Raw genomic sequence first — 21,601 nt, forward strand, 5'->3', positions numbered from 1 at the left:
GGTCCAGGAAGGCCAAAGTGGCACAGGCTGCGGTGGACGCGGACGCGGGGCGGAGACCCAAGGTCCCTGGGGCCCATGGCACTGAGCGGCATGCAGTCTGGTAATGTAGAGGAAGCACCCTGCGCCGGCCTCACAGGCTCCGGCCTGCAAGCCTTACGCCGTGCAGGACACCCCGGGGGCACGTTACGGTCAGAGGTAAGCGGCCAACTCGTAGATGGCCTCCGGATCCGAGGTGTGAGTCCCCGCCGATCGCAACTCTGCTGGACCCCTGCCTGCTCTTCCCTCTCTGCCCTTCCCTTTCTATTCGTTCGAGGTGACCCTGAGCCGAAGTCTTGCAGACTCGGGGATCGGGGATCCCTCAACGCCCCAACACCCACTTGGCCGGCTTGCAGGAGAGGGGGCGGGGCCGGCGTCTGCAGCGCGCGCCCCTCCCCCGCCGCCTAGAGCGCGGACGCGCACGAGCGCGCTCTCACCTGGCCGCTACGGAGACGCCCCGCCCCCTCACTCGCCCCCCCCATCGGACCAATCAGAGGTGGCGTAGGCGGAGGGGGGGGGCGACGCGCGGGGCGGGGCCTACGCAGCCCGCAGGGAGAGCCGGGCGGGTGGCGGAAGGCGGCCGGCTTCAGCAGAGGCGGCGGCGGCGGCGGCGACTGTGGGACGGCGACGCGGCACGCGGGGCGGTGCGACAGGACGGGCAAGGGCTGCGCGGCTCTCCGCAGCCGCCGCCTTGCCACAGCCGGGCCGCAGGGCGCCGCAGCGAGTGCGCGGCCTGTGAGGCGGCCGGAGCGGCGTCCTGTCAGGCGGCGAGGGTGCGGCGGACGGCGGCGCGATGATGCCGGTGGGTGCGGGCGGCGGTGCCGCGTTCCCCGGCCCCCGCGCGAGGCGGGCTGGGCAGAGAGGAAGCGACGGGCGGGTGCGCAGGGCGGGCAGGCCGAGGGGCAGGTGGGGGCGGCGGCTGTCAGCGAGCGGGAGGGCGGGCGTGGGCGGGGTCGCGGGACCCGGTACGCGGCCTCCGCAGAGCTGAGGGCTGCGCGGGGCTGCGGTGTGTTTGCCCCTCCCGGCGAGCGACCCGTGCCTCGATTTCCTCTTGGCGCCGAGGGAGTCCTCGGCGGTGGCACCCGGGTGCGATGTTCCCACGCTCGGAACCCACGTTTCCCTTGCACCGGTTGGAACACACGCCTTGCGCGAATTCAGAGAGCCATCTTAGGAATCCCTTTGCCGAGGCTTCCCCTTGGGTACATTTGCTCTACCTGGAGTGATGTCCCTGTGACCTGAAGGTTGAACCGGTTGTGTGTTGCCGGAGCCTTTGTCCTGTTCTCAAGGATGCTTTCTTTGGCCAGGAAGACGCTTTGGGGTTGCCACCCTCCCTGCCTTTTCCTTTACCTGCTATCCAAGCGGCGCTGGATGCTGAATTCTCATTTTTTTTTTAAAATAGGCTTTTTGTGAAATATTCGTCGTGATTAATGAAGCAAACGTGAGATGGGTTGTACCCAGTTGGACGTATTGTTTTTTTGAGTGTCTTGAGTAAAATTCTCAGACATAAAGATTGTTGCTCGTTTGTTTTCGAAGTGCTGGGGATCAAACCTGAGCTTTAAATGGCTAGGCCGGTGCACTGCCACTGAGTTTATATATTCCCAGATTTAAAAAATAAAAAAGTTTAAGTCTCCGTGAAAGATCACGTTCCAGAGGAAGAGTATAGTCTCTGCCTGTTTACTCGAATACTGACTGTCGTTCTGCTGTGCTGCACCCAAGCTCATTAACTTATGTCTCCCCCTTTCAAATAATTTCCTGTTTCTTAATAGCCTATTCTCCCCCTTTTGAACTGATTCCAACCCCTGGTGTTTGTGGAGTTTTAAGATTGACCTTCTTGATCCTTCAATCCTTTGTGTTAGGTTTGTTTAGTTCTGAACATGTTTTTAAACGATTGTCTTGTAGTGGAAAGAGCATGAAATGAACATCAGAAGACCTGGGGTCAAATACTTGTTCTGGTACCTTTTCAGCAATGTGACCTTGGAAGAGTTGAGGTCTGAGCCTCAAATTATCTCTAAAATAGGGGTTAAAAAAAACAACCTGTCAATATTTGAAGTGTGATCCCGAAGATCAACAGGGATGTTTTTCAAAAGTGTTAAGCAGAATGCCATGCCATATTTTTAATAAGGCTGAGTTTTCAGCTTCTAATTTTAATCTCTTCAAAATATGCTTGAGCATTTATTTCCTCCTTTTTCTTAACTGGCTGGATGTTGAGAAGGTATTCTGGTATTTTGGAATTTTGAAAGCAGTTTTAGCTAAGACTTGGTAGTTATGGTGATAATGCATTTATTTACACTGTAATAATACTGAAGATTATTAAATATTTGGCAGGTTTTATCATTGTGTGGTATTTAATTATAAATGCCCTGTTAGGAAACCTGGACTGCTTTTTCCATATGTTAGCTTAGACATTTTTACTTCTGTCCGGGTGATTGGAGTTTCCAGGCTATGGGAACAGATTTTATTTTTAAGAAGTTTGTTTAGCCTGGGGGTTGGGATATTTATTTTAAAAACTCAAATAGTGTTTTTTAAAGCAGATCTTTTATTAATTTAACACGGCTTTTGTTTTAAGATACTTTGAGAAACAGATGGTATTTTATTAATCCTTTTTTATATTTCCTTCTTTATGTCTAAAATGTTACTTGTTTGGTTGAATCCTTCCTTTAACACAGGTGAAAAGGCTTGTGACTTCAATAGAACTTCTAAGAACATACCTTTTTTTCTTGATGATATCTTACGCTATGTATCGAAGTGGAAATGTGATTTTTCTGGCTTTAGTGTATATTTGGTGTCTATCATCATGGCGAATCATCAAATAAATATTGGGTCTTATTTTGTAGTTGTACAAAGAAGCAGGACTGTTAGATAAAATGTAATACATAGTAGGATCAAATGCAATTTAAAATATTCTAGTTAAGGCCGGTGACGTGTAGCCCTGGCTGTCTTCTGTAGATCAGGTTGGTTTCTAACTCAAAAGGTCCGCCTGCCTTTGGCTTCCTTTTTAACCAAACTTTGTGTGAATCCCTTGAAAGTACACATTCACAGCACACTTTGGGTGGACCAGCACATTTCAAGTGTTTACTGTCCCATGTAGAAAGATGGTGGTTACCAGATTGGCCAATGCAGATTTGAAACTTACTGGTGAGTGTGCAGTGTTGGTCTGTGGTGACTTTTAACTGATCAGATGGTTTAACACTGCACAGGATCTCAGCTGCTGAAAGCTAATGAGAGTATCTGGCCAAAAGTTCTCATCTGACAAGTCTTTGTAAAAGTCATCTGTCTACTTGTTACATAAACCCAAACCTTTAACCACAGCACTTGGAAGGTAGAAGTAGAGACATGATTTCTGTGAGTTTGAGGCCAGCCTGGTCTACTTAGTGAGTTCCAGAACAGCAAAGACTGTTAAACAGATAAACCCTGTCTTGAAAAACTGAAAAATACAAAAATGTTTTGCCTAATATTCCCAAAGGACTCTACATCCTACTACAGAGATATTTACTCATCTGTGTTCATTGCTGCTCTTTTCATAATAGCCAGAAATTGGAAACAGCCCAGATGTCCATCAACTGATAAATGGATAATGAAAATTAACAGAGTGGATTTTACTAAGCAGTTAAGAAAAATGATATTCTGAAATTTGTAGGTAAATGGATAGAGCTAGAAAAAAAAATTGTACTGAAAGACATAACCCAGGTCCTGAAAGTCAAATATCTGTTATATCTGGATGTTAACTCTAATCTTTCAGTATGTATGTTACATTCCACACAAATTGGGTACCTAGGGAGGGAGGAAAGGATCTCCTAAAGAAGGGGAAATAGAGTATAGTATTATGGAGGGACAAAGGGGAAAACTAGAAGAGAAGGATTAAGTAGGGAGGGGGAAGGCAGAAAAGGGTAAAGGAGGGGATATAGAGAGTTACCACTAACACTAAAGGCCATTTGAAAAACCATATGGAACTACTACTCTAGAAGCTTCCTAAAATACAGACATATATGAAAGGACTCTGGATGGAGTCACCAAATAATAGGGGAGACAGTGCACCAACTAGACATCTTATACCACCAAGTAGACCCTCCTTTGCCAGGAGCAGACTACGTCTTATTTAATTGTTGGCCAAAGGTTCCATGGGGTCATGGAACCCCCCAAAGCCAAGGCTATTGATTACTCTGTACAGTTTGATGGTAAGGCCCGATTGCTGAAGACACACTTAGATCATAGAACGTGAAGAAGTAACTAGAAGCTTTACTCCTACTGATAAACAATTATGGTACTGGAAGGTACTCTGCATGCTACTGGAAGAGAAAGGTAATCATCAGTATCACCTAGCTACAATCTCTGAGACCTACAACAGTGATCAGCCTGTGAGATATACTAGTGCAACAGTGGCGCAAATGTTATGAGAGTAACCACCCACTAGACCCACTCTATGAGATGAAACCCTTCCCTGATACTGCTAACTGGCTAAGAACCCGAGCCTAGATAGGTCACAGTTCAGGGGAAAATCTACTATTATTCTGTTAAAAGAACAGCAGTATAATGACTTCTAATGACATACTGCTGTATCCATAGATCAGCACCTCACTCAACCCACATCAGAGAAGCTTCTATTTATAGTTGGTGGGAATTAACACACAGCTGAACAGTGTACAGAGAGACAGAGATACTAGAGCACTTGGTCTTAAATGGAATGTTTTTATCAAGCCCTTCAATTCAGGGCTCAGGAATTATGCAGAAGAGGAAGCAGAAAGATTCTAAGAACCAGAAGTGATGGATAACACCAAGGATTGCCTGTTTTCTGGACACATCAGGACTGATGCACATATGAACTCATAGAGACTGGCAACAGACAATAAGACCTGCATAATGTACCCATTATGCAGACAGGGTTCCAGCACTGAGAGGAGCAAGTGAACAATAGGGTTCTACCCCTAACCAAGAAGCTACCTGCAATTGATACTATGTACTGGCAGAGGGAAAATCAGTTTTTTTTATCAGTGAATTCTCACTGGAATATATCAACCACCCTTTAGGGTAGACCTCACACTCAGTAATTAGCCAATACAAAACAAACTCGATGGTGTTTGTGGACTTTTCTTTTTTCTTTTTTTTTTGGTCCTACTGGTCTTTTGCTTGATTGTTTTGATTTTCATTTTTGTGAGATTTTGTGTGTTTGTGTGGTGTGAGTGTGTGTGCACACATGCGTGCTTGTGTGCTTTTATTGTTGAAGGAGAAAATAAAGTTGGTGGTTATGGAGGTGAGAAGGATATGAGAGGAATTAGAGGAGGGGAAAACATGATCAAAATATATTGTATGAAAATTTCTTTTCAATAAAAAAGAAACCCATTTCCTATCCTTGCCCCCCAAATAAGTTTTGTCTATGAAGCTGGAGAGATGGCGTATCTGTTAAAAGCACTGGCTGTTCCTCTAGAGGACCACATTTGATTCCCAGCACCCAAGTAGAAGCTCTCAATTGTAACTCCAGTTTCAGATCTAACACCTTTTTCAGATCTCTGTGATTACCAAGCATACATGCGGTACACAGACATGAATGCAGGCAAATATTCACATAAAACTCCTTTTAATGTTTGCCTAAGGGAAAGGGGATATTTAAAGAATACCCTAAGGTCCAATTGGACCTGATAACATTTAGGCCATACCTACACAACTTGAATAGAAATAAGAATATTTAGCTAAAAAAGCCTTGTTTAGAGCATGGCACAGATGAAAATGGGAATCGTATTTGTTGAAAGAGTGACATTTGGGAGCTGGTAAAGCTTTTTAAAGGAATGGAATATACCAAGGGAATGGGACTAACTGCTTTTTCCCTTCCAAAAGGAGGCTAACAGGAAGTGTTGCAGCTTTGAAGTGTGTGCTTTGTGAGAAGGATGCTTTGGTGGTGATGTTAACTCTGGGGCTCCTTACCTCTGCTGAACTGTCCCTTCTAACTAGCTGGTTCCACTGAATTTGCTATTAGGAACTCTTTCAGCTTGCTCACTGTAAGGTATGGGTTATGTTTATTTGTGGTTATATTTAGCACTCTCATTAAACATTTCAAGTTTTCAGTCAACTTTTTTTTTCCTTCCTAACTATGTAGAACTATTTTAAGATACAGAGTAAGTCTTTTTCCTTGTAAACTATCCACTGTAGCCCAGGTGGCAGAACACTGAATGAGAAATATGGGAGACTTGGGTTCTGACTCCCCACTTGGTAATTATGTGACCTTTTGACTTAATAGCTTGTGACCTCAGCTTCTCATCTGTCAAATGACTTGGACTTGGTAATTTCCAAGTATTTGTGGTTGTTCTGGTAGTTCCTTTAGAACAGAAACTTTCATGAAGGTGACATTCATTTTGGCCACAATAAAGACCAAGGCATCATAACTCTTGCTTGATAACCTAGTGTCAAGGAACTCTGTATAATGGAGCAGATAGGGTGAACTCAGATGTGTGATGCTGTTGTTAATTATTTAGTTGATTGCTCAATAAGCTTGACTTTAATGAATAAATAGCACTCAGGACTGGACAGGATTTTTAAAATTCTTGTTCCTTTCAAATAGAATTATACAAATAAGATGACTTAAAAATAATGTATTTCTGAACTATTCACAGATATCTAAGATGAGAAACACCACCTCAGTGGGTGATCCAAAAATGTTTTATATAAAAGCCGCCAATGCGCCAGGTGGTGGTGGTGCATGACTTTAATCCCAGCACTGTGGAAACAGAGGAAGGCGTATCTCTGTGAGTTCAAGACCATCCCAACGAGTGCCAGGACAAGCTCCAAAGCTACACAGACTCTGTCTCAAAAAACAAAACAAACAAAACCATCAATGCCGTTCTTCTGAGCATAAAATAGTGTTAGGTAGAGAACTCTTCCTTCTGGCTCTGCTTCAGCTCAGAAGCTTTGCAGCTACAATTCGGTTTAGTGTTAGTAAGCTCTCGGCAAATGGTGTTTGTCCTTGTGTGCTAAGGCATTGTGGAAGGCTTTGTGCTGAAGTCTGTGGAGAGCTGAGATTTAAGAGGTAAGGAAACGTGGCCAAGTTCTTCAGGCTAATAAGTGGTGAGGCAAGGTCTAACAACAAAGGGTCTGACTCAGACACCTCTGCTCCTAGTCTTTACCAGTTCCTGCGGAGTTTGCCATGGTCAAAGTATGTTGCCAGAGGTGCTGGTAAATGCAATTTGGCAAAAAGATTTTTTTCTTTTATGCTTATGTCAAATGGAGCTTAATGTTTAAAAATCCTAAGGCAGAGTTTCTTGATAAGAAATGATAGTTTTCTCTGCCTTGCATTATGTTTGTGTCCGCTTCCTTTACTAGCATCCTGCAGTGGATGGCCACATACATGCTTTGTAGTTACTGAGGATTTTAAACATGATAGGAGCTTAAAATATCTCTGGAATATTATGTTAAAGTTACGTAACTGGTTGTCAACATAGATCTTTGTGTGTGTTTGCCCAGATGGAGAATGGTTTCTCAACAAAGTGTGGTGGGATTTGGGTGCCTTGAAGTGCTGTTGCCATAGTTATTTCACAAACTCTACTTCTGGGACCCAAGGACTAGTATAATCTGGTTCTATTGTGACACTTTCTTGGCTTGATTGCCTTGCTTTATTTTGCTGCAAAGATAGCTTTATGGCACTGTTGTGCATACTAATTGATACGCAAAAGCTGCTGCTACTAGGTTTTATAAAATAAAAATGCATGGTGATGTCATGAAGAACAATAAAAGACCTGAAAAATGAGAAGATAGTTTTGTTAGAATTAATAAATGACATCTGAAATATTAATGTGCACTTCAGTGCAGGGTACTGTTGGTTTTGTTGGTATGTTTAGAGGAAGTGTTTGTTTGTTTGTTTGGTTCTTTTGAAATTGGGTTTCTCTGTGTAAGTGCTCCAGCTGTCCGAACTTGCTCTGTAGACCAGGCTGACCTGAAAGTCAGCGATCCCCCGTGTCTACCTCCTGAGTAGTGGGATTAAAGGCATGTGCCACCACTCCCCAGCTTAGAGGAAATGTTAATTGAAGATTTGGCACAGACATGACTGATACCGTATGCCATGATTGTTGTCATCATAGTTCAAGCAGATGCAAAGGCTGCATGGTAGGAGTGCCCTGTATGCTGGCCACACAGAGAGGCCTGTGACTAGAGCAGAGTGAATGAAGGAATATTGGGGAAACTCAGTAGGAAGTGATGGTGTTTATGGAGGGGTGAAGGAATGGGGTGGGTGATACTACTTGGTGTAATAGGATCTTAAAGGATAATTGAGGGGGGTAAGAAATTTCTGTTAAAGGAAATGAAACACAGTCTCTAATGCCCTTAAGTCATGGTCTCCTTTCTCTCTTTCTCTCTCTCTCTCTCTCTCTCTCTCTCTCTCTCTCTCTCTCTCTCTCTCTCTCTTTGAGATGGTCTATTATATTTAGCTCCTGCTGTCCTGGAACATACTGTATAGACCAAGCTGGCCTCAAATTCACAGAGATCCACCTCTACCTTCCCAGTGAGGGATCAGTGGTGTGCACCACTATGCCTGATTGCTTTAGTTCCTAAGTTAAGATAGTAACCTTTAGGGTTGGTAGGATCTCCTAACTTACATAAAAGGTATCTGGTTTGTAGTAAATGCTCAGAGACATTCAGCTTGCTGTGGTCTCTATGTGTTTATTTTTGTTGTTATTTTTAATTTTGTGTGTGCATGAAAAAAAGAGAGAGAGAATATAAAAATTTGAGATTGTGTTGGATATGTATGCACCACAATGTGCATGTGGCATTCAGAGGGCAGAGGACAGCTTTCCAGAGTCATTATTTTCTTCCACTGTGGGCTCCAGGTATCACTCATGTACTGAGATTTACAGAATGAGCGGTTTTACCTGCTGTGCTGGTTAGTTCCTTATTAACTCAACACAAGCTAGGATTGTCTGGGAAGAAGGAACCTCAGTTTAAAATATGCTTCACGTCAATAGTGCATTTTCTCGATATATGATTGATGTAGTAGGGCCCAGTCCTCTGTGGATGGTGCCAACCCTGGGCAGGAAGTCCTGAGTTGTATAAGATAGCAGGCTCTGAACAAGCTATGGAGAGCAAGCCAGTTAGCAGTATTCCTCCATGATCTTCTGTTTCAGTTCCTGCCTTCAGGTTCCTACCTTGACTTCCCTACATGATTTACTTTAAGCTATAAGCTCAATAAATCGTTTCCTCCCTAAATTGATTTTGGTTATGGCATTTTATCACAGCAATAGAAACCTGCAAAGCCATCTTGGTTGTACAGGTGTTTTTCTTTTATAGGTGAGACAAAATATAATTTATATACCATTTTTAACATGGATATTTCAGTGGTTTTAGATATGAGAACGTGGCTCAATGTGGCAGCTCTCCGAATATTTAACCTGGTGTGTTTTTACACTGCAGTTTCTTTTATCTGAAACACTCTGACCAGAGTTTCAAATTTCACTTTCATTCTCCTGGATTTTGGAATATTTCCATGTGTATAAGACTTGGGCTCATGTTTAACAAATTTGATGTTTCATATGCATCATTCCTATAGACTGAAGGTAATTCTATCTGATATTTTTAATGCACCAGTACTTTGATAGATCTGTCACAAGTCAGGCATGGAATTTTTCACTTGTGGCTTCATGTTGATGTCCAGTTTTCGATTTTTGAGCACTTTGGAGTTCAGGTTTTGGATAGGATGCCCAAGTTGTATTGGGTGCAGTTGCAGCCCTAAACATTTGTGTATGTGGTTCCATTTCTGCCTTTTAGGAGAGGAGAACAGGGAAACTTTCATTTTGTTTTTTGTTGTGCCACTGCCTAATCCAGTGATTGACACATGGTTGGTGTTCAGTGAACATTTGTTGAATGAAGGAAGTAATGATGTGCATAGTGTCAGATCTCATTGTGAGTGTGTGTGGGTGTGTGTGCCTGTGAGAGCAGAGTTTGTAAGTGCAGCAGTGTAGTCAGATTTCTGTGGTACAAGGAGACATTCTACACTCGATCTTAGTCAAAAGACTGGGAAACTATAGAGGAGTAAATCTGGAGCCAGTGGAGGGTAGTAGATGTGTGGAGAAAGAGAGAAAAAGAAAGAGACAAATGAGAGGGCTCAGAGGGTAAAGCACATGCCACCAAGACTGAAGACCTGAGTTTGATCTCCAGGACCCACATGGTTGAAGGGGAGAACCAACTTATGAAACTTGACTTCCAAAGTTGCACTGTGGCACTCACAACCCCTCTCCCATCTACTGCCTCAAAAATAAATAAAATGTAATAATTGACATTTTTTTAAAGTACCTTGAGAAAAAAGTAATAAGGTCAGTTAAGAGACCATTTGATTCAGACGTGCCTTGAGGACCAGAGTTCCAGTTAATAGTAAAAAAGAAGACGAGTCTGAGTGCTTGTGTGAGTGTGTGTGAGAAAGGAAGGAAGTACAGTGACTGGAGTTGAGGATAACAGGCTTATTGCTTCAGCAGCTGGATTCGTCTTTCCTTTAAGATAGAGAATAATCAAAGCAGTAGTGTAAAAGCGCTGTGAGGAGGGAGAGTTTTGCTTTGGCTGTTTGAGATGCTGGTTAGTCTAGAAAGATGTTACTCTTAAATCTGAAGGTCAAATAAACATATCAGGCAAACAAGTCTCTCTCTGTAGATTAAATAGCTTTTCATGCTGTGTATTGGCATGAAGAGTTGCTGCCTGGGCATTTCTACTGCACTGTATACCTTGCCTTGTACTTCCTAGTTTACCTGGTCAGTTTCTTGAGATGACTATCCCAAGTTTCCAAGATCATTCTTGGACTGGTGTTCTTTCACTTTGGTGTTGAAGTACCTAATTGTCCTGTTCACCTTTTCTTTCTTTCTTTCTTTCTTTCTTTCTTTCTTTCTTTCTTTCTTTCTTTCTTTCTTTCACTCTTTCTCTCTTTCTCTCTTTCTCTCTCTTTTTTTTAAAGACAGGGTATCTCAAGCTAGTTTGGAACTTGAGGTGTGTGTGTGTGTGTGTGTGTGTGTGTGTGTGTGTGTGTGTACTGCTGAATCCTTCTACCTCAGACTCTGTTTGGAAAAATACTAATATAAAGCCACACAGCATTGTAGTCATCAGTTAGACTTCAGAGCCACGATGGCTTCTGATTCTGGCTTTGCTACTCACTTTTCTGAGGCCTTGGATAGATTATGTAATGCCTCTGTGCCTTATCTTCCTCCTCTTTAGTATCAATATTCATTATAAGCACTTAGTAAACGTTTGCTCTTATGTTTTCTGCTGCAACCAGGAACCATTGTGGAGATAGGACACGGTTGAGATTCCACTCACAGTATGTGTCTGCTCTTTGTGCTGAGGGAAGCTAAAACAAGATTGTAAAATCTACTTGATTTGGTAGGACAGAGAGAGCTTAGTTTCCTTTTGTTAAATTAAAGTTTGTCTTCCTTGTCTAGTATTTCTGTTAGTCAGACACAACACAGATTCAGAGTAGTGCACTTCACCAGGGTTCTGATAGAAGCTGGTAGATGGTACCTCCCAGACCACCCTGCAGGAAATGCCCCTCCCTCACTGTGCTTTTTGCGTCCTTTAGTACGGTGCCTGTGTGGTGTTTATCTCTGAGCACTCCAGGAAAGACATGATCTGTTTTCCTTTCCCATTGCAGTGTCCTTAGTGCTGAGGATATTGTGGGCCTCCAGTGGTGTTCAGTAAGTTCTTGTTTACCGAATGAGCTCAACAGCATTTGGGATGTATTAATTATATGCTGTGTCTGGCCCTGCTTGAAGTGAGCTCATCTTGTAGGATGTAAACAAAAATGCCATTTGAAAGATTTAAGCCTTCAAGCGGCAATGACTATCTCTGCGAGTCTGCGACCTTTCATGTTGGCATGGAAAGTTCAGAGGAGTTCTACAAGGATAAGGAGAGAAGGTGGAGGTGATGGAGCAGGTTGTCAGGTAGAAAGATTACATGGAAAGTTCAGAGGAGTTCTACAAGGATAAGGAAAGAAGGTGGAGGTGATGGAGCAGGTTGTCAGGTAGAAAGATTACATGGAAAGTTCAGAGGAGTTCTACAAGGATAAGGAAAGAAGGTGGAGGTGATGGAGCAGGTTGTCAGGTAGAAAGATTACATGGAAAGTTCAGAGGAGTTCTACAAGGATAAGGAGAGAAGGTGGATGTGATGGAGCAGGGTTGTCAGGTAGAAAGATTACAAGTCAGAGAGAGGACTAATACCAGAATTGAAATGTGTAATGAAGGAAAGTACCTGGAATATGAGGATAGAGGAGGAAGGCAAGGAGGGGTTGAGAAAACTAGGTGGAGCTGTCTGAGAAGTATGACCTGCATAAGAGGTCTTTTTGTTGGTTGTTGTTGTTTTGTTTGATAGGTTGGTTGGTTGGTTGGTTTTTCAAGACAAGGTTTCTCTGTGCAATAGCCCTGACTGTCCTAGAACATGATTTGTAGACCAGGTTGGCCTCAAACTCAGAGATCTGCCTCTTGAGTGCTGGGATTGCAGGTGTACACCAATACCACCTGGCTTGCATAAGAGTTTGAATTGGGATTGGGTAGTGGCAGCACACGCCTTCAATCCCAGCATTGGGGAAACAGAGGCAGGCTCATCTCTGTGAGTTTGAGGCCAGCCTGTTCTACAGAGCTAGTTCCAGACAGCTAGGGCTGTTAATGCAGAGAAACTCTGTCTCGAAAAAGAAAAATTCAATTGGATCCTGAGGGAAACATGAAACCGGTAAAGTATCATTCATATATATATATAATTGTAGTAAAATACATGTTACCATTTGGTGGTCAGTTCAGTGGCTGTGAATGTGTTCATTGTTGAACAGGTATCATCACTGCCCATTCACAAAACCTTACGTTTTCAAACTAAAACTACTGTTGAAGGGCTTTTAAGCTGAACTGGGGGTTTTCCAATTAAAGCTAGTATGATTGGAGTTGGAGAAAGGAGCCTTCCATCAATGTGTTGTCAGAGTCCCTTAAGCCCTCATAGGATCGTCATTCTTTTGTGTCACACTACCCCAGTTTACATAGCTTCTCAGGCTTGAGTGCTGCAGCAAGGGAGCCGAAGACAGACACTTGCAGGGGTCCATCTCAGCCTGGAAGTTGTACGATGACATGGCTTCAGCACGCTGGGAGACTGTAATCTGAGGTCTAAGGGGCACCCTGACTTGTTAGTACCTGAGGCATGATTACAGATCACACAGGGTATAGTTAAAGCTCCTTATGATGCCTGAGTCATCAGAAAAGAGTAAACTTTGTCAGTGATGTCTACCGCTGGTGCGTTTTAGATTATTGTGTGCAGTAGAACATGATGAAGCTGCAAGTATGATTTTACAATAATCAGGACTGAACAGAAAACTAGAAAGATTCAGTGTAACTAACCCATTATATCCAGAGCATTTCAACATGTAGTATTAAAGTATTAGTGATAATTACATTCTTAGGCTGAATCTCAAGTTCCAGAACATTTTTTACACATAAAACCCATCTCAATTCAAGTTGACCACATTTTTTAAGTTGCCAGTGGACCATATGTGGTTAGTGACTATCAGAGGTCAGTGTGGCTTCAGATTGTGGTTCAGGTAAAGGGCCAAAGCCCTAACTGTACAGAGAATGCTACTAGTCCTATCTCTGAATTCCTTGTTTGCTGGGAAGACTTTTGTTAGTTTGTTTGTTTAAGACAGGGCCTCTTTCTATAGCCTTGGCTGACCTGGGACTTGCACTAGACTAGACTAGGCTAGCCTTGAACTCACAGAGCTCCCCCTGCCTCTGTTTCCTGAGTACTGGGATTAAAGGTATATACAACCATGCTGGGTCTGGAGGGCTTTTATTGTAGTTGTTTTCAATTGCTAGTATCTGCTTTGATTTAATCAGTATAGTGCAATAATGAGGGTACACATATTTGGGGGAAGACTCTCATTTCCTAGGAGTGTGGTCTTGGGTGAATTAATTTCCTTGTGTCAGTTTCCTCATCTGTAGAATGAACACCACAGTACTAACCTTGTTGTGTGTGTGGAGGATTAAGTGAGCTGCTGCTGTGTAAAAACCCACAAGATCTGGCATATGACAAGCACTACAGGCATGCTCCAAAATGCTTAATGGTTTTGAGTCAGTTAATTTCAGAGACATTTTTGCTTTGGAGATTGCTTTAGATAAGGACTTACAAGACAAGTTTTCACAGGTGAAGAAAATGTTACCTTAACCTTTTATAAGGATTCTTTTTAATTGGTGTCTTTGGATAACTAATTTTCTTGTTTGCTACAACATTTGAGTATATCCAACAACTGTAGGAATAGTATAATTAATGATTAAATTATTTAGGATCTAATTAAGGTATAGGAAAAATTTGAAGGAATGATTTAATCAACATTTTAATTGTTAGTACTATTATAATTAAGCCACTCTTTCTCTCTGAAATACTTTATTAGTCCTACTGTGTCTGGGGAGACTTCCTAGTTCTAATTTTCCTCAATTAGTGTATTCTAACACATTGAATTACTTTGAGTTTTATTTTCTATTCTTTGTAAATCAAATATGAGAGAATGGTAGAAATAAAACCAGAGTGTAAAAGGGTGACCATTTAACAGGAAGGCAGGAGAGGAGGTCCTGAATTATTGTGCAGAGTGAGACAGGCAAAATGGATAACCATGTCATGGTGTGACTGCTGGTCTGGTCAGTTTGTCAGACTGCTGTGCCTAATAGGGCCATCTTGGCAGACTCCTTGCTGCCTGACGCTGCTGTTTGCTCTCTTCTCTGTCAACTGGAGCACTGCCTGTCCAGTTCCCCATTCCTGTCCACGACTAACTCCTTTCCTGCCCAGCCTACTTGTTGCTTCCTTTGGGAAGTCCTTCCTGATCCTGAGTCTGGAGCAGGGCTCCTTCCCATGGGATGTTGCAGCCCTTGGCAGCTTGCGTTATAGTTCTGTTTTCTTAGGTCTCAGATTTAGTGAGGAACTAAGATTTGGGCTAGCCTTATTGACCTTATATGTCTAGAATCTGGCTCAGGGCCAAGTTTGGCTCAATAAAATTTTCTTAAATGAATAGAGAGTGATCCTGAAAATGCACTCAATTTATATTATAAACAAAGTAGCAGTTTGTTTTTTGTGCATTTTGGTGTTTCCTGCCTATTGTACTGCAGGCCTTGCCATGAAGTGAAAAGAAAACAAACTTGAGGACTGAATTTTAATCTTTTTATATGGGTGTTTGCCTGTAGAATTGAACACAATTCAGATATCCTTGATATTAGTGAAAAGCTTATGGTCCAATTAGTTTCCTGTCCTTCTGGAGAATTGCCAGTAATAGATACCTATGCCTATGTGAGTTACCTTGGAGGGGAGATTAGGAAATTTAAAAAACAATAGGGTCTGGATAGTTCAATGATGAAGTCCATTTCCTGGGGATCTAACGCCCTCTTTTGGCTTCTTTGGGCACTGGGAATGCACATTGATGCTAACACATATATTCAGGCAAAACACTCATAATATATGTTATATATAAATTAATGTATATATATTATAATATATATAGTAGCAGCTAAGTGTGGTGCTGCACACCTTTAATCCTAGTGCTCAGGAGGCAGACGCAGGAGGATCTTTGTGAGTTCAAGGCCACCATCGTTTACGTAGTGAGTTTCACACCAGCCAGAGCTACAAGTGAGACCTTGTCTTTAAAAATATAAAAAGTAGTAATAGAAGCTGCTCGTGTTTTATTTTAAAATTACTTTTAAAAATATTTATTTGTGTATATCAGGGTGAGAATGATGTGTTATGGTGCCCGTGGAGTCTAAAAGAGAGCATTGGATACCCTGGAATTGGAATTACAGGTGATAGTGAGCTACCCAACAGGGGTGCTGAGAATTGAACTCAGGTCTTCTGTAAGAGCAGCAAATACTCTTAATTGCTGAGCCTTCTCTCCAGCTCCCTACTCATGTTTTTAATGTTAAAGTCAAAAGAAATTACATTCTATGACTAAATTGAGTAGAAAAATGATATTTTCTGTATCTCTTTTTTTAATGTAACAACTAATTGTTAATTCCAAGAATTTGTTCTGCTGAGAGGTGGTGGTGCATGCCTTTAACTCCGACACCTGGGAGGCAGAGGCAGGCTAATCTCTGAGTTTGAAGCAATCCTGGTCTACAGAGTGAGTTCCAGGACATCCAGTACTACAGTGAGACTCTGTATCAAAACAAAACAAAAAAACTGTGTAAGAACATTTGCTGATGAGGCTTCTCTTGAGGTGGGAGTCTCAGGCTAAGTTGCATTGGTCCTGAGATCTAGGAAGGCCAGTCAACTCTCCCTGGTTATATGCAAGGCAGTTCTGGATTAGGTGTTGGATCTGTATTTTCCAGACATATGTTTGTGTTTCCAGTGTTTCACAGGGCATGGGGAGAAGGGTGTGAATGGACCAGTAGGGAGGGTGAATATAGTAACCCCAAAAAGGGTGTGCACAATTTTACTTTGTACTCACACAAAGTAGGTACTAGTACTTAAGACACTATTGTCTTGACGTGTTTTCAGTCTTGTAGTAGAATCGTGCAAAACACATGCATGGCTGGTTAGGAGTGTTTGAGAATGCAATCTTGAGAATCAGGTAATCCTGGTTCCAGACCTGGCTATGTCACTTCTAGTCATGTGACCTTTACTAGTTATATAACCTTCTGGAACTTATTTCTCATTCGTAAAATAAAGTAATAGGGCCTGTCTCAATAAATTATGGCATGGTCTATAGAGAAAAAATACATAGGCTAAAACAAAATATAGTTGTGTGTATTCCCATGGTAGCATGCCCAAAGAGTATCATTAGCTAAATACTGAACATTTTACTTACTGTGCCCTTGTTATTAAAATACAAAAAACCTTCTGTATTACAAAAAAAAAGGTATGAAAAGAATATGTACTGGCTGTGAAATGTAAATTAAAAGGAATTTCATTTCCTCTGTCACTTTCAAAAATTATTTGTTGTCATTTAAAATTAGTATGCTTTTCATTATTGATTGATCATTTACATACTTATTTGTATATCTGGAGATTAACACAGGATCTTGTACATGCTAGGTAACTACTCTATCGCTGAGCTAAACCCCAGCCTTTGTTTCTAGACATTGTCTCAATATGTAGCTCAGGTTGGCCTCAAATCCATGATCTTTTACCTCAACCTCTGGAGTGTTGGGATTATAAGCATGTACTACCACAGCTGGCTAATTGAAAAGAAAAGAAAATCTTTTACTTCTGACAGGGCTGAAACATTCTATGTGAATAGTGCTCAGCATTGGATCTGACTCCCAGGAAACCAGTGGATCAGTGCTAGTACAGGTTATTGTTGGAGACGGCAGCTGGAGTGGAAGGCTCCTTGATTATTTGGTCCTTGACAGCAGAAATGGGTATTGGTGACGAATTTCTTAGGTCAGTTGCTTTCCCAAGTGTAGGATCTTGGTTATCAAGTGTGAACTAAGAGTCTATGATCTTAGCTGTCTTCATGTTTAGTAGGTCAGATGCAGACCTGAGCTCAGCCGAGTGTGCCAGCACACAGGAACCCTCCCCTTCTTTGTTTCTCTGTCCCTCCTACCCTGTTCTCCTTGGAGAATAACAATGCTCGTTTTACCTCAGAGAGATGTGTCAAGTTGTGCCTATCTTAAAAGATTTTTCTGGGACTAGAAAGGACTGGCAGGGGAATGTTCAACTATTTTAGTACCCAGAGTTACTGTTAGGTATAGAAATTAAAAGGGGAATGGTTTGAGAGAATGCTGTGGGAGGAGCACGGAGTTGGGGTCTTAGCTTTGTGGCCCAGGGTTGCCTTTAACCTTTTTTTTTTCCCCTGAGAAGGGTTTCTCTGTATATTCCTGGCCATCCTGGAACTCACTCTGTTGACCAGGCTGGCCTCAAACTCATAGAGATCCACCTGCCTCTGCCTCCCAAGTGCTGAGTTTTAAGGTGTGCACCACCACTGTCCAGCAGCCTTTAGCTTTTTAAAAATTATTTTTATGTGTATGAGTATTTTGCCTATATATATATTACAGGCATGTAATGACTGGAGGCCCGAAAAGGGTGCCAGATCCTTCAGAACTGGAAAAAAAAGTTAGTTGTGAGCTGCCATATGGGTGCTGGAAGTCAAACCAGGTCTTCTGGAGAAGCAGGCAGTGTTCTTAACTTCTGAGCCACTTGCCCCCCTTTTCCTTTTTTAATTTTTAATTAATTTTTAATTGTAGCCCTGGGTGGCTTGGAACTCTCAGAAACCACCCTAGTGCAGAGATTACAGGTATGTGCCACCAGGCTCCTCCTGACAGGATACTATCTGTCAGGCTTTGTGCTAGCCATTTCCTGGACTTCAGTATTTAAGAACCAAGCAATTAAAGTCTCTAAATGTGGAAAGGCAACAGCTTGCTGTGCTGAGAATCAAGGCACCTAGACTACAGTCTTGTTGGCTCATCTTCATCTGTAATGTACATAGGTAGTTAATAGATAATCATAATAGTCAAGTTTGTAGTCATGTTAGTTAAGATTTTCTAGATGTGCATAGATATATTTTAGATAGGCATTCTTCATATTTTCAAAGATTATAGAATATGGCATTTTAAATGTTTTAATAACTTAGGACTCTTCATGACAATGAGACACTGCTCCTGGCAGCACCAATCTACTTCAAGAGGAAGATGGGCATCGAAGAGGCTCGTTATGGAGTTTGATAGCCATTTGGGCAAGAAACTGCTCTTGCCTGGACTATTGCATAAACTGGACACAGAGAACCCGCAGAGAGAGGACTGCTAAACTTGCCTAAAGGTGAGATGGTCTTTCAGGGGTTCCTGATTCATGAAAGAGTCTACAAGACATTCTTCAGGACAAACAGATAGTGACTGAACTGACTTTGAATTTTCCTGCTTCATGGAAATGTCTCTGGATACCATGGGCCTGTAGGCCGAAGATGAATGCCCCTACGGTACAGAGAAACTTTGGGTGACTGTACAGGCAGCGAGATGTCTCTGTCATTTCTAGAGTTTTAAAAGTTACCTTTTTCTTGTTTGCTTAGGTAGTATTGTATCTTTCTGGAGTCTTTGATGGAGTTAAGAATAGTTAGTTATAGTTATAGTTTTCCTTAGTTATGATAAAGATTATTGTAACTTTTACTTGATAACTGTTTTGTTATATGTAATTTTGCTATGTTAAAGTTAAAGCCTTTTTTTTTGTTTAAACTGAAAAAGGGGAAATGATGGAGGAAGGTCATTGGCTAATAAAGGAACTGCCTTGGCCCATTTTATTGGTTAGAACATAGGTAGGTGGAGTAAACAGAACGGAGTGCTGGGAGGAAGAGGAAGTGAGCTCAGACTCCACAGCTCTCCTCTCAGGAGCAGATGCCTCAGAGAGACGCCATGCTCCCAGCTCCCAGGCAGATGCAAGCGATGAAGCTCCGACCCAGGATGGACATAGGCTAGAATCTTCCCGGTAAGCGCACCTAGGGGCGCTACACAGATGATTAGAAATGGGCTAAATTAATATGTGAGAATTAGCCTAGAAGAGGCTAGATAGAAATGGGCCAAGCAGAGATTAAATGAATATAGTTTGTGTGTTGTTATTTTGGACATAAGCTAGCCAGGCAGCCGGGGTGCTGGGGACCCAGCCCCGCCGCCCTAATTACAAGTTAGATTGTTCCTAGTCTGACTGTGAGATTTGAAGGCTGATTTAAGTATTCTCCAAGTGTTTGTTGAATTGAACACCTTTAAAAGGATTAAGAAGGAAATAATCACTTACATGATTACTAACTCAAATTAGCAACACAAAAAAGTTTCTTCTTTCATACACATGTAAACAGTTTTTTTTTTTAAAAAATTGAAGCGTAGGGGAGATAGAGGCAGGCAGATCTCTCTGAGTTTGAGATAAGTCTGGTCTACAGAGTGAGTTCCAGGACAACCAGGGCTATGTAGAGAAACTCTTTTCTCCCACCCCCCAAAAAAAGGTGTGGGGGGGAAACAAACAACAACAAAAAGACGAAAAGAAATTAAAGCATAGTATAGTCTCAAATTTGCTGCCTAAAATGTGTGATTTTCTTTTAATGGACTAGTATGAAGGCTATCTTTTATTTTTGTGTTGGAATATGGATCCTCATATGAGCATCCTGAGTGCTGAACCAATAATAGCTTGTGAACTATTTTTGAGCTCAGAAGAGACAGAAAACTATTCTGTGGTATAGAAAAGGCTAAGACAAAGAGAAAGGTGGTCTGCCGTCAGTCTGTTTCCCTCTATAGAAACAGCAGAGGCTTTCACATTGGGCAGCAGCACTTCCCTGTGTTTATTGAACTGAGGAGTGACTTGACCTTGGTCTGGTGGGAACGGAAGGGCGTTTCTACAGTTTCTGTGCTTGCTTCTTTGGCCTGCCCCTTAGTGGAATGATGCAGGGTTTTCTGCCCTTTCTCACTCCCTTCCCTAGTTTTTATACTCTTTACTGCTGGCAGTTATAAGGGCTACTCAGAGCCTGGAAGCAGTGGCTTCAATGGAGCAAGTGCAGCCTTTCTGAACTGTTACAATTAGTTGTGCCTGGAATGAGCATTGATCATTCATTCATTTAGTCATTTATTTATCATTCATATATACCCCAGCAATGCATGGGCAGCCGTTTTTGGGAGTTTTCCAGTTGTTCCTATCCTGGGCAGTCCTAGATGCTTGTGTTACTGTCATACCCAAGGTTCCACAGTCTTCGTTTATGCTGTCTTCCCGGTGTTTTTTGGGCCTTCCTCTTCACCTTATCCTGTGCACTCCAGTGAACATTGAACCTTCATAAAACATTCTCAGATTTCTCTTTGTAAAGTAATAAATAAAAATTTTAGTTATTCTTTGAGTGTGACACACATGCACGTGTGCATTTTCACATGCTACAGCATATATGTGTAGGTCAAAGGACAACTTGAAGGTATCAGTTCTCTCTTACCATCTGGGTCCTGGATATAGAGCTCAGGCCCTCAGACTTGGTGGCAAACACCTTCACCTACTGAGAAGAAAAATTGCTCTGTGGATAAATCATTTGTTATAACTTCACAGAGTTGTACACACATACAAATACACACACAGTCTCTTTTCACTTGTGAGCACATTTGTGTACATGGCACTTGAGTGCCACCTCTCATGCATTGTATATACAACAATAATAAGTAAATGGTTTTTAATAGGAGAGTTCCTGGAAGGGCATTGGGTGGAAAGCCAAGCAGCATGGAGTTCACTTGAAAGGGACAGTTCTGGGGACCTTGGCAGTAGCAGTATTAAGGCTTTCTTTCTATAGTGTGTCCCTCTTTTTTTTATAAACCACATCTCTCTTTTTTTTTTTTATAAACACCAGTTAGCAAGATTGTCAGAACTTCATCACAGCCTCCCCCAGCTTCTTCCTCTTACGGCATCTCTGGCATTCTGTCTTAGATTCTTACACTACTTTATTCCTAAGAGGTATCTGTGCTTGTTCCGAATAGGCCTGTTCTTAGCCAAGCAGCCAGAATGAGCAGGGAAATGTATGTCAAAATGTGCTGCTCTTAGAATCCTTCTGGACTTCTCATCAACCTCTTAGGAAAGCCTGGCCTATTCATCTCCTTCCTTCCTTCCTTCCTTCCTTCCTTCCTTCCTTCCTTCCTTCCTTCCTTTC

The 21,601-nt window shown here is 42.2% G+C and overlaps 1 protein-coding gene across 2 annotated transcripts in view; it reads left to right on the plus strand.

Annotated features, from left to right (window-relative positions):
* The first annotated feature begins 580 nt into the window (after positions 1-580).
* Positions 581-21,601, plus strand: part of Ppp1r13b (protein phosphatase 1 regulatory subunit 13B) — a 75,104-nt gene continuing 54,083 nt past the window's right edge. For both annotated transcript variants that reach the window (XM_075948477.1, XM_075948478.1), the window contains exon 1: positions 581-838. In XM_075948477.1, coding sequence (XP_075804592.1) covers positions 830-838 — 9 coding nt within the window. In that variant the 5' untranslated portion in view covers positions 581-829. The remainder of the gene's footprint in view (positions 839-21,601) is intronic.

Source organism: Microtus pennsylvanicus, chromosome 14, assembly GCF_037038515.1.
Source record: "Microtus pennsylvanicus isolate mMicPen1 chromosome 14, mMicPen1.hap1, whole genome shotgun sequence".
Lineage (NCBI taxonomy): Eukaryota > Metazoa > Chordata > Mammalia > Rodentia > Cricetidae > Microtus > Microtus pennsylvanicus.